The sequence below is a fragment of the Haliotis asinina genome, chromosome 3, assembly GCF_037392515.1.
Source record: "Haliotis asinina isolate JCU_RB_2024 chromosome 3, JCU_Hal_asi_v2, whole genome shotgun sequence".
In the NCBI taxonomy this organism is placed as follows: domain Eukaryota; kingdom Metazoa; phylum Mollusca; class Gastropoda; order Lepetellida; family Haliotidae; genus Haliotis; species Haliotis asinina.
In genome coordinates this window covers 82,052,255-82,066,754 of record NC_090282.1, presented here as the reverse complement: position 1 = coordinate 82,066,754, position 14,500 = coordinate 82,052,255, and the positions used below count along the sequence as shown (strand labels likewise).

At 40.6% G+C, this 14,500-nt stretch overlaps 1 protein-coding gene across 1 annotated transcript; it reads left to right on the top strand.

The window, feature by feature from the left end:
* Positions 1-2,715: 2,715 nt before the first annotated feature.
* LOC137278586 (protein rolling stone-like) lies at positions 2,716-9,549 on the top strand. Its single transcript, XM_067811045.1, has 4 exons — positions 2,716-3,044; positions 6,185-6,392; positions 6,729-6,839; positions 8,364-9,549. Exons 1-4 carry the CDS (start codon positions 2,949-2,951, stop codon positions 8,771-8,773), a joined length of 825 nt encoding a protein of 274 aa, XP_067667146.1. The 5' UTR covers positions 2,716-2,948; the 3' UTR covers positions 8,774-9,549.
* Positions 9,550-14,500: the final 4,951 nt, after the last annotated feature.

The window sequence follows — 14,500 nt, the reverse complement described above, 5'->3', positions numbered from 1 at the left end:
TCGTCTCTATGACGACGGTTTGTAAATAATATAGCTTGGACGAGACAATCCAGTAACTGACAATGACATCAAGCACCGATCTACGCAGGGGCCCTGTGTCTGAGAGCTATTCATTGGCGGATCCAGGAAGTTTGGATAAGTAATATGCAATTTGGTCTTCATGTTTGAGGCGTGGGTGCATAGGTTGTGATGGTGGTTTCGAACTCCCTGAAACACTCACTCACTCAGATCAATTATTTATTCCAAATGTGTGGCGTCCAGCCCAAATGCAGATGATACAGCAGACTGACATTCGCATGATACGTACTTTCGTATCGAAGACCAGGGATACTCACTGGGATAGGTCACTTGATTGCTTCCTTTACCATTTGTACTAACACCTGCCTCGTCATGCTCCAACGCACACAGTTCCCAGTGCAGCTTCAGTTGTGTTTAACCAGGGAGACTATACAGAGTATATACGTTGTAGATTATCCCTGGTTTAACAGAACTTCAGTCATTTTTTTTTTTTTTTTTTTGTATCAGTCGGAATTTTACAATGAATGAATGAATGAATGAATGAATTATAGTAAGAATTAAGAGCAAGAATTATGTGAATGAATGAACGAAATAAAGAAAAAGAATAAAGAAATAAGTACATATGTGAATGAATGAAAGAATAAATGATACACCGCGGCCTTCCCTCCCAAAACGTTAAAGAACGCAAAGGTATCGCGAGAACACGTGTTAATATCATCTGTCCTTTTAAAAAAATATACTTTAAGACATTTTTGTTTACATTGATAATTCAGATATCGTATTGCATTTGGAGAATGTAAGGGACATTACAAAATGTTAACTGACACTGTCACACTGCCCTCAAAAATAAAGTGTAAAACTCTCACAAAGCTTTCTAAAACACCTTTCCAGTTTTGTCAAATAATAAGATCAACAAGAAAGAAAGAAGTTATGGAACTATAACTCAAGCATCGATGGCGAATCAGATCAGATCGGCAATATGTCATATTTTTCACACACCTGAAATACACCCTAACATTTTTTTAGATTATGAATTAAAGGTGTATGTGGAAGATGTTTTGAGGAAGTAACTAGGAATACTCAAACAACGGCGTATAGCATTTCAATGGCGAAATGTCATATTTTTCATACACTTCTATTACACCCTAACAATTTTTTACAGTCATAAAACTGTCACTATTACTTGCAAATACCTTTCAACTAAAGGTATGTTCTCCTTCTAAAAATTACGCGAATGTGTGAAAGAAGTTTCTATCGGCACAATTTAGTCTATCTTCGCGGTGAATCGAGAATAGAAGCCAGTGAGCTATAACTTACCGACTTGAAACTTTACTACAAATCTACTGTCCTAATACGGACACTAATACCAATTATTTGACTTAAACTTAAGTGACAAAATAGTTAACCTATCTTCTACATGTTGGATTTCAGTTATTACCACACTCAGCGAACTTAATCAGCTCAATCTTAATGGGGCTATCTTAAATACTACACTGCCACCATATTGGCTACACTGGTCACCTAACGACTCAAGACATACGTTCAGCGGCTTTACGAGGAGTTTCTTCTCCCCCTCTGTATAGGCTCCCTGCGAAGACGCAGTGCACCGCGAAAACATAATTGTAGTTTTTAAATATAACGTTTGTATCAATATAGATACCATGAAAATTGGCGAAAATAGTTTTTATATTATACTCTAATGTAGGGGAACCTGAAATTTGAAGTCTGGTAGAAAGAAAACTCACTGAGGAACGTTACAATGATATGAATTCATCTTATGTATGCAGCATCATTTCACGTTATCTCCACGCGCAAACACAATGCATGGGAAGCACGCGCACAACGTGGGAGCCTCCTACACGTGCATGGGGTGTCATTATGGACCTTGACGTTTTTCAGACAGGTCGATAAATCACTGTAGACCATTTTTTCGATAATTTTCTTGCATCTGTGCATGGTCAGGGTATTTAGGGTCACATCACACAGTAATGACTGTGAAAATTTCATGTCATACTCCAGTCACCTAACAAGGGGGATAACTGAATGAACAGCTTTGCTTTGAATGAAATCCATGTGGTGATGCATTCTTAAAACATATATTATTGTTGTATCAGCATTGATTCAGCCCCATATATCACCCAGTTTCGACAATCGTACATTGAAAGTAGTTCCCCCCTTTTTAAGAGTATGTATTACAAATGTACAGACAAACAGTAGGTAGATCTATTTACAGCTTAAGCTCCACAATCATGTCTAGCTTACACAATCACAGTAATCTTATTTCGCTCTAATAATATCCCCCACATACAATAGTAACAACCAACTTCTTCGTTGGAATGTGCATGTTACAGACTGACGTCTCAGGCGTAGTGCATAGTGAACATGCAGCTGTAGCTTGATAGTAACGTTTGTATCATTAGATGCAATTAGATGGGTGAAAATATCTACACACACATACAGAGAGAGAGAGACAGTGACACACACACACACACACACACACATACACACACACACGAAAGAGACAAAACTCTGAAGACCCTTAGGTCCTTAGCACATGAGAATAACGTTAGAGACGACACGTTGTTTACATCTAATATACAAGGACAGACAATGGATCTAAAGTGATGATGTAGAGTACAATTTGACGTATTAATGTTCTCACACGATGCCGTGTGCTTACATCCGTACTTCCTCATGTTTCTCCTCCATGTGATGACTACCTGACGTCAGTTATCAATTTCCATCCTGTTAGTACGATGATTTATAAGACAAGGATCCATATGATTGTCATACTGAGAGCTCTGCACTACGCCTCTACATTATCAGTGTCCATTACCAGTGTAAGAGCTCCTTACAGAGAAGAGGGTCCACTCAGCGCGTACAAGTCAGTGTGGTTTTTTAAGTGACTATTCCATCATATATCTGAGTCAATGGAGAGAAGATCAGCATGTGCTTGTCATTGTCACAGACAATTATTTGGATTTCATATAGAAGAGCAGAGTAAAACAGATTTCGTCTTGTCTCAGGTAAATCAGTGTTTATATTAGAATCAGGGGTATGTAACACATACATTTAAAAAATAAATACCGCAAGACCTAGCCAGCCAGCCGTTGTAGCTATTTTTGTGTAGTTTTTGCTATGTCATATACGGTAAAATACACCAAATGTGTTTTGACTGAACTGAATCGAGGTTGCTTCTTTTTCTATCAATCTATGTTGTGTCTAAACGCGATAGTGATACAAGTACACACCGCTTCAACAGTCAACATAAAATTGTCACCTTTTGATCGGTTAAATATATTGATATGAATAGATAGCATGACGTATGAATTATTGACTGTTTAATTGTACTGTACCCGTATGGAGTAGATAATGGAAATAGTGGTTGTTGCAATCCATCAAACCTGCGGTCCACTTAGACGTTCAATAAGAGTTTAAGAAAATCAGTTATCCAGTTCGAATATGCACATACTGGTATCGACAAAACAAATATATCCATTTTCCTGGGGTTCAGTATGTAAAGAATGGTCAAATAATAATAATCGTATGTACATATGCAGTGCGCGGTATTAAGGAGAGCAGCTAGACATCTCGACGACATTTCTACATTATTTACACTGTCTACAGTGTGTGCGATAAGAGCATATACATGATAGCTGTCAGGTTATGGAAACGTTTTGGGTGTAATCAGAGGGGCAATATGGGTCAGAAAGATAAACGTCGAATGCAGATATAAAACATTCAGAAATACAAACGTTCCATAACTGAGAAATGTACAAATGGGGTTAGAATGGATAATAAACTCGGCCAACCCAGAGATGAGTTGTCATCTGGCACGTAATTTACAACTGTCTTAATTTTCTAGTTGCGTGTTTTATTTCACAGGAATGTGCATTTGTCATGGTAAGAAGTTTTCGTGACAGGTATAAGAGAAATGAATACTTACAGAATGAATGCAGAGTGACGGTTGTCGTGTTAGGGGAGAATGGTGGGGGGGGCAGTGATGAAGTGAATTATATCATGTAGTCAGTGAGTTAAGTTTTACGCCACACATAGCAAATTTTTCCAGCCATATGGCAGCAGTATGCAGGTAATCGGAGATGAACCCTCTACACACACACAACACACACACCTCCCATGTCGTGGCTTGTCTCCCCCCTCTCTCTCTCTCTCTCTCTCTCACACACACACAGCACACACACCTCCCATGTCGTGGTTTGCCTCCCCCCTCTCTCTCACACACACACACACAGCACACACACCTCCCATGTCGTGGCTTGCCTTCCCCCCCCCTCTCTCTCTCTCTCTCTCTCTCACACACACACACACACACACACACACACACACACACACATACATACATACATACATACACATACATACATTCATACAAACATACATACATACATACATACATACATACATACATACATACATACATACATACATACATACATACATACATACATACATACATACATACATACATACGATTTAAATCCGACAACTCGCCATTCCTCAATCGATATCTTAACAAAGATTACAGAAATAGCGAAAAGGCAGACGGCAATCAGTGTCATCTCGCGCTGTGTGAAGAGGACTGGACTTTGAACGTTTTGTGTAAACGTTCAGTTATTGGTTGTCTAACTGGCTATGTACTCTTAGATTACACCAACATATCACACCTTCGCCACCTGTCACGACAGATCTCCCTTCTCAACAGAAACTCTCCCACCCCCATCTATAGGTACACGTGTACACATTGTAGCGTGGTATTAAGTGGTACTACACACGCCCAATTAAATACTCGCAACTTTGAAAGGCTCCCGTAAATCAAGCTCACTGACCAGTAAACGCGTGCTCGAAAAGGATCAACTGATTATATCGTGGAATGTGTGATATTCTATGGACCGCGCGAGCGTTGGGTGTAACGCAATCAAGATATAAAAAGCTTTCACATTTGGAAACGTAGATCGATGGTTACGTGGACAGTAATCTTTGAAGAGGATGAATAATCCCACCACCCGTACACGTCTAATTCGACAACACCCGATCAAATCCACCAGTTATGAGGGGTATATTACTAGGTTCTATTTAATGGGCAGTGGGATAGGATTAGAGTTTAAGATCAGCGTATTGAATATCAAGTGCCTTTTTAAAACATCATTTTGCTATTTAATATTTCGGCGCTCCATTACAATTTCCAACGCTATCAGGTAATCAAATACACATTTTTCTAAAAACATAGAATTAATTAGCACTATTCTATTGAAACTGTGGTGGTACATTGGGCTAAATGTGTCATCCCTACACTTTATATGAATGATAAGACCGGAAATAAGGTATTTATTCATATACATTTAGGTAAATTTCCGTCCACCCTCTACCTCAAATAGGGGTGGGCGAGATAGACAACTAACCCGATCGACACGTGTGATAGACATAATAACTGGCGATGTATAGTTTCAGAGAAAGCTTATTCATTACTGCGTAGATGAAACAATCATATATTGACAGACACTGCTGTCACCACGTCATAGCTGATGCTAGTGTTGGTGCTCTTCCTGATTGATTCGCTCATTACAAGTGCACAACGATCCCCAGAAGCACAGCTGGGAGTAGATGCGGACATTCGTGGACAACTTGCGGAAGTTGCAGTTAACGTATCGTGTATGATACCGGAAGTAATACGTCCACGCTCTCTGCTATTGGGTGGTCACAATTTATGGAAGGTGTAACAAATCCAATTGAGACTGATCAACAACATGAGCATCGCTCTACGCTATTTGGATACGATGACGTGTCAACCATGTCAGCGAGTCTGACAACCAGATTCCGTTAATCGCCTTTTACGACAAGCACGGGTTATCGCGAGAGGCAACTAATGAGATGCCGTTGTTAGGTTCCCCGACTGGGTTCACACTGAGGTCGACGCTCCTGATGTCGGTCACTGGATTGTCCGGTTCAGACTGGAATATATTCAGGTTGCTGACATATATACCTGGAATAATGCAGACTGCGTCATGGTATTTTTAACTTCTGGGATTGGTTAGTAACTTTGCGATCAGTCTTGAAATATTAATCACAAATATGCTGAAACAACTGTATATAGCATCCTTGTTAAATATTAGTTTACGTACCATGCTGATCCGTCATGTATTAACAGTGGACTGACCGGCCACTACTATACGCCCTGTACCGAAGCCTTGTGAGTCTCTACACTATCGGCGTGGTGGTGTACACGGCCATCAACAATGAATACGGGGTAAAGATATTCATCTGGCTGACATATTGGTCATACTACATCCTGGCAACCGGCTTCCTCATCCGGGCTCTCACGGTGTGGCTTCATGTCTATGGACAGAAAGATAAAGGTAATTTAAAATTTCGCATATATTGGTTTATTTACAACTGAGGCAAGTCTTTGATAGACCTATTCACAATGTGTGATGTTTGATTGCATGGGTGTATGTCTGGTGTTTAGGCTTATAGTTTTATTCGGAGTAGAGAGACTGAGACATGGTTTGACAACGCCCTGTCACTATTGAAAACAGGGTCTCGAGCAACCCAAACTGTGTGATCTCACGTTGATGCAGACACCAATCTAGAGCAATTGTCTCCCTTGACCCTCTCCAAAGCATGGTTTCCCTAGGATACGTTTCAACGTACTCTCTTATCCCAAACTTAAGTCACATTTCTTCTTCCAACAGATCGTCTCCGTGTGCCGGACCGACTGCTTCAACTACAATGGATATTACAGACGCTGACGTGTGCGACAGCCCCTGTGGTGTGTGTGCTCTTCTGGACGGTGGTTTACCAAGGTAAATGTTGCGAATGCAACAACCGGGTTTTGGGTGTTAGTAAACCCTCCTACCAGTTACCTGTTACGATGGCCGTTCTGCATGATTGGGGTTGCTACCAGCTCTGGTGGCATACTCGCTTGGTCCGTCCGGGCTGCTACATCTAGGAATAAGTGGTCTGACGACCGGGATTCCTAACTAACACATAGCATTCATGTACTGGCACTCTGGCATACAATGAATAACTCAACACAAGGTTCGATACTCACATCGGTTTACTCTCTCTCTTCATAACAATCTGACTTAGCCTGGAGAGGGTAGGACAAGCTCTTTACTGATCAATCGGGATGAGAACGTTCTGCTGACTCTTCAACCCGCACCGCACCTCGCACACTTTTTAGTGCTAACAGTATCTTTTCAAGGTGTTCGAGCCTGCTCCACCCTTATCACATGACCCTCTACAATCTCTCCGATTCGTTAGAAGTTACATCATTCCCTGGTCTCATTTCGTACCTCGTGATTGGAAAACCCTTAATTCTAATCAGTGACTCAGCTTTAATTGACACTTGACGAATCTATTCTGTTGTGCTGTTTGACATTTATTTCCTTTTTCCATCCCTTAATCTATTACCCAGTAGTAATAGCATTCGTGCTATGCCGAACTAACCGCAAATCTCAATGAAAGGTGTATAAATCGTTTCTTGTATACGAATGCAATTTTCACCTTATAACAATCTATGCACCGCTGAAAGTCAAGGTTCGTTCCTGTCCAATACTGAGCGACTTTAACCCAATCACTGTCACTTGGACTATTGTTGCACAATGGATATCACTGCCTCACAACGGAAAGATGATCATAACCGCTGCATAAAATGTTGGACGGTCACAAAAATCTCCAGCAAGATGACCCGAAATCTCGATTCTCCTACAGAGGTTATTTTCCTAAATACGTATGTTTCATCTATTGTCGCAGGGCCTTGTACACATGAATTAACTGAATGAGTACTGACATCATTAATTTCGCGGGCAATGTTTGATGCGTTCGTGTATCAACGTAAGCCTCAATGGCGTGCCACAAAGCGACCTCGGACCTCAGCTGGAGGGAGGTAACACTGACTGTAGTTACGATGACAAAACTGCTTTCTGGTACCCAGCCCAGATTCATAAGCTTGGACTTGCGGGTGGTACCACATAGATGGAAGTTGTACAACAACATTGACACTGATTGTCCAAACTGTGAGAGTAACACAGCTTCCGGTAGGGCTGTACATCGCTACGCTTTCAGCGCACTCCCGGGGTCATAACTGATCCATTTTTTGTAGTTTCCGCCTAGTTGACTCTGTGTCGGCCGATAATTAAAACAAATGCTTATAATATTTAGATGTTTGTCGCAATGTCGGGGGACCCTTACACTGCATGCAATATATCAGTTAGGTTGAAAAGGTGATTGTTGTAATCTGCTATCACCTCAGTTTGGTGAACACATCTAGAATGTTGCAATCAGTGATTGTTTCACTATCCTGAAGTTTTTGCCATATGTTCCAGGTGAGGGCGTGGACTTTACCGGCATCAACACCCACGCCGTCAACCTCAGCCTTGTCGTCGTCGACTTGTTTATATCTCGTTATCCAATCAGAGTTCACCATTTCTACGTAGGCATGTGCTTCTTCACGACGTACTCGGTGTTCACCGCCATCTACTGGTCGACAGGGGGAACTAACCACCTGGGTCGCCCCTATGTGTATTCTGCACTCAACTACTCGCAGGACCCAGGCTATGCTCTCATCTTCGTGTTCTCTGTGACTCTAGCAGGGGCACCTCTCATCCACTGCGTTATGTACGGGCTGTACAGGTCCCGAATGGCTGTGTGGAACAGATGTTGCGGAGCTGAAGAAGACGGAGTACAGGAGACACTGGTTGCCCTGACAACCCAGTCATCTGCCACCGATGTTTGAATGTCGGTGAATTAGTGCTCATTTGATTCTTGATCATAAGGGGCTGTTCAGAGTTACGACATTCCTGTTATCAGTAAAGCTTTCAAAATGTTTTATAGTAGACCTCTGGAGGGCAGTTACAAAGCTGACACACTACTGACCAAAATGTTTGAGGCAATTCCCCGAACTGCCACATGTCAAATGTTTGTCGCATTGTCGGGGGACAATGTGGACACATGATGTGGCTATGCATGTGTTTGCGACAGGTCTGACCGGACTCTGGTATGATCACTAGTTGAAAGGATTCGTTTGATCATGATAGATAGTCGTAAACACACAATTCTAGAAGACCATTCATTATGCTATACTATTTGTGAAAACACAGTGGATGTTCATCTGAATTTTAGTGTAAACAATGTAATAAAAAATAACAATAAATTACACCGAACCTTAACTGTGTTGCTGAAAATACATATAAAGCACTTATTTATATGTATATATAAGACCCAGGACGTGTTATTTTCAGCAATACAGGCCCCTGTGATAAATTATAATATAGTGTTAACTTGAGTGTTAAGTTATTATTTGAAGAATATCATTCCCATTCTTCTTGTTCATCATTCCAGTGTTACCTACAGAAATCGTTAATGCTTTAAGAAACTTACAGAACTATCAGCAGGTACCGCACTGAAATGTCAGAAGAGGGTCCTGTTCTAAGCATCCAAAGATTTAAATGTAACGTATTTCATGTCCTTATATCCCGTAATAAATACAGTTCGTCTTCTATCATTGCCAAAGATCTGTCAGTTTCATAATGGAGTACAACCTTTTGGAAAAGAGACTTGAGGTCATGAGGCGTCACTCGTTACCTGAAAACACAGTCCAGTTGTAGCTGTTTGGTGTTTTCTAGCAACCGACATACAAACATCGTGGGGGCCTTTGGTGAAGACAATAAAGTTCAGTACATGATCTCCCAAAGATACATGATCTCCCAAAGATACATGATTTTCAAAGATGCATGATCTCCAAAGATACATGATCTCCAAAGAGAGCACTGGCTAGAAAGGTTGAGTTTACTTTTACCCCGCTTTCATGGCAGTATTTTAGCAACACCCATCAGCCAGCCGGACCACTCGTTCTTATTATTCGCTTCTTGTATATGAATGTTGAAAACGAATTCTAACCGGGAATTTCAGAGATCAGTAGTTTGTATTGATGGACACAGGGCTTCGCGACCAAATCCAAATGAAAATTCCCACACGTTAATTACGAATGCTCCTTGAACATCCAAACACGAAAGATTCCAAGCTGACCCAGCGTTTATTTCGGTACGATATGTTTTTCAGGCAATATATAGGATTGTATTGGCCACATCTAGCGTCTACGTTGGGTGTGAGACTCGGAGGTTTGTGCATGGCCTGATCAGTTGTGAGGCAGGGAGATTTTTACATGAACTGATTGGTTATTTAACTCGGGCGTTTGTATATGGACTGATTGGTTGTCAGACATGGGAATTTGTACATAGAATGATTGCTTTTGAGACAAGGAGATTTGTACATGGACTGATTAATTGTGAGACACGGAGATTTGTACATGGACTGATTGGTTGTGAAACGTTGAGATTTGTACGTAGGTTGATTGGTTGTGAGAGAAGGAGATTTGTACATGAACTGATTGATTGTGAGACACGGAGATTTGTACATAGAATGATTGGCTGTGCGACACGGAGATTTATACATGGAGTGATTGGTTGTGAGAGAAGGAGATTTGTACTGGGTCGATTGGTTGTGAGAGAAGGAGATTTGTACATGGACTGATTCGTTGTGAGACACAGAGATCTGCACATGGAATGACTGGTTGTGATACGGGGTGATTTGTACATGGTCTGATTGATTGTGACATACGGTGTGTGTGTATGGATTGAGTGACAGACAAAGCGATTTGTACATTGACTGATTGGTTGTGAAACACGGGCGTTTATACATGCACTTTTGCTTTGTGGAACACGGAGATTTATGCATGGACTGATTGGTTGTGAGACAAGGAGATTTGTAAATGGACCGATTGGTTGTAAAACATGGTGATTTGTACATGGACTGATTGGTTGTGAAACAAGATTTGTACATGAAATGATTTGTTGCGGGACACGGGCGTTAGGAATTTATTTATCACATCTAGCGTCCATGATGGTTGTGAGACATGGAAATTTGTACATGGGCTGATTGTTTGTGAGATAATTAGATTTGTACATGGGCTGATTGTTTGTGAGATAATTAGATTTGTACACGGACTGATTGTTTGTGAGATAATTAGATTTGTACACGGACTGATTGTTTGTGAGATAATTAGATTTGTACATGGGCTGATTGTTTGTGAGAGAATTAGATTTGTACACGGACTGATTGTTTGTGAGATAATTAGATTTGTACATGGGCTGATTGTTTGTGAGAGAATTAGATTTGTACACGGACTGATTGTTTGTGAGATAATTAGATTTGTACACGGACTGATTGTTTGTGAGATAATTAGATTTGTACATGGGCTGATTGTTTGTGAGAGAATTAGATTTGTACACGGACTGATTGTTTGTGAGATAATTAGATTTGTACATGGGCTGATTGTTTGTGAGAGAATTAGATTTGTACACGGACTGATTGTTTGTGAGATAATTAGATTTGTACATGGGCTGATTGTTTGTGAGAGAATTAGATTTGTACACGGACTGATTGTTTGTGAGATAATTAGATTTGTACATGGGCTGATTGTTTGTGAGAGAATTAGATTTGTACACGGACTGATTGTTTGTGAGATAATTAGATTTGTACATGGGCTGATTGTTTGTGAGATAATTAGATTTGTACACGGACTGATTGTTTGTGAGATAATTAGATTTGTACATGGGCTGATTGTTTGTGAGATAATTAGATTTGTACATGGACTGACTATTTGTGAGACAATTAGCTTTGTACATGGAGTGATTGGTTGTGAGACACGGAGATTTGAACATAAAATTATTGTTTCTGATGCAGGGAGATTTGCACATTGACTGACTGCGAGACTCGGAGATTTGTACCTGGACTGATTGGTAGTGAGACAAGGATATTTGTACGTGGACTGATCGAAGACACGGGAGACATGGAGATTTGAACATAAACCGATTTGTCGTTAAACGTTGAGATTTGTACATGGACTGATTGGATGTGTGACACGGACGTTAGGAATTTATTATTTACATCTAGTGTCCATGATGGTTGGGAGACATGGTGACTTGTACATTGACTGACTGACTGCGAGACCAAGAGATCTGTACATGCATGGACTGACTGGTTGTAAAACACGAACGTTTGTATATGCAGTTTTTGTTTGTGAAACACGGTGATGTATACATGGACTGACTGGTTGTGAGACATGCATGGTGTTTTGCACATGCACTTTTTGTTTGTGAAACATGGAGACTTATACATGGAGTGATTGGTCGTGAGACATGGAGATTTGCACATGGACTGAGTGACTGTGAGACACGGAGATTTGCACATGGACGGACTGACTGTGAGACATGGAGATTTGCACATGGACTGACTGACTGTGAGACATGGAGATTTGCACATGGACTGACTGACTGTGAGACATGGAGATTTGCACATGGACTGACTGACTGTGAGACATGGAGATTTGCACATGGACTGACTGACTGTGAGACATGGAGATTTGCACATGGACTGTCTGACTGTGAGACATGGAGATTTGCACATGGACTGTTTGGTTGTGAGACATGGAGATTTGCACATGGACTGACTGACTGTGAGACATGGAGATTTGCACATGGACTGATTGGTTGTGAGACATCGAGATTTGCACATGGACTGACTGACTGTGAGACATGGAGATCCGTACTTGAAATTGTTGATTGTGAAGCGTTGAGATTTTTACATGGACTGTTTGGTTGTGAGACACGGAGATTTGTACACTAACTGACTGGTTGTGAGACACGGAGATTTGTACACTAACTGACTGGTTGTGAGACACGGAGATCTGTACACTAACTGACTGGTTGTGAGACACGGAGATCTGTACACTAACTGACTGGTTGTGAGACACGGAGATCTGTACACTAACTGATTGGTTGTGAGAGAAGGAGATTTTACATGGACTAATTGGTTGTGAAACGTTGAGATCTGTACATGGAATCACGGGTTGCGAGCAGTGCAGACCCAAAGGCTACACATCGTCTGATACTTTCAGTGGGTTTGTGCAGAAGGGTTAGCGGGATGACCTCATTAACCTCTACGATGAGTTACGACCCTAGGCCATAACAGAAATCATTGACTGTAATTACCTCCAGGGACTCGCATGAATATTCACCGGAACCCGCTTGTAACTGCTGTATCAATGACGCCTGTGTGCAAACAACTGCATTCCTGAATCGCAGATCTGATGGTCATGAGTACCATCTGCCTTCCACAGATGAAGTTTGGGGGAAACCTTGTCAGCCTTGTAAATTGTCAGTGGAGAGCATATCATATTGATACATGTGATGTGTCCTTGCTTATAGTTTTATACACTTTCTTTTTATAAGATTTTCATATGCTGTATTTTCAAAATCATTAGACTTATAACAGTTTTACAGAATGTTCAGATTTATGTAAACAAAAATAATATTTTCTAAATAATCTAAAACAATATAGAAATACAAAGTAACATTTTTAGAAAAAATGATAAATCACACATTGTTTCATTTGTAATTACTTTGTAATTGTAAAATTAAGAAGATAGAAGTTTTGCTCTTCTAATCATTTGTAATTCTGATCTTTGAAAATGCTGTCTACGACCGAAAATGAATCTGCCCTGAAGGCTGAATGATGATACACGTGACATGGTGTGGGTTAATTTACAGAGACGAGGGGTGTTGATATTTATAATTGCAGCTGAATGAATGCAGACCTTCCTGGAATATACATAGTATGATGACGAGCCAGTAGGAGGGGCAACTCCAACTCTCCAGTTGTCAACCTTGGTTTATGACGTGCAATATTCCTGCAGTCATTGGATTCTACACTTCCAAACTTTTGAAGACGAATAAGACATGTTCTTCTAAGAAGGATTAAAAATGCTCATACAAATCCTGTCTAATTTAGGTTACATTGTGCACGGCAGTCAAGTGGAAATCTGAGCAATATCATCTTCTATTCCCTGTTTTGGCTTAAACCTTGTTATTTGTCAGATGAGAAACACTGGGGAGTGTAAGCAAAAGGATTGCAGTTTGCACACAAAAGAGTGAGTGAGTTTAGTTTCCTTAGAAATATTCCAGCAATATTACGGAGGGGGACATCAGAAATGGGCTTCACATATTGTACCTATGTGGGGAACCGAGACGAGAGAACAAAGAAGTACTCTTACTTTCCAATAACACTTCTTATACCTTTGTGGGTGTAATGCAAAGAAACAATGGCATATTCGGGGTGTATGGAGGGGTGACTTGGACCTAACTAGACGCGAGGTTGTATTCTAATCACGTGGCACCAGGGGCCGTCTCAAAAGGGGTTTCACACATTATAGCTACATTGACAGTCCAGAAGACGGTTCTTCACAAATATAAACCAGCACTGTGTAATTATTGCATAAACAGAACGAAAAGGACTCAACCCAACAACGGGACTAGAATCCGTACTTAATTACGAAAGTGTTATCCCAAATATAACATAAGTTACATTTGATTATAATAACAAACTTAATCGCAGCGTAAGTGTA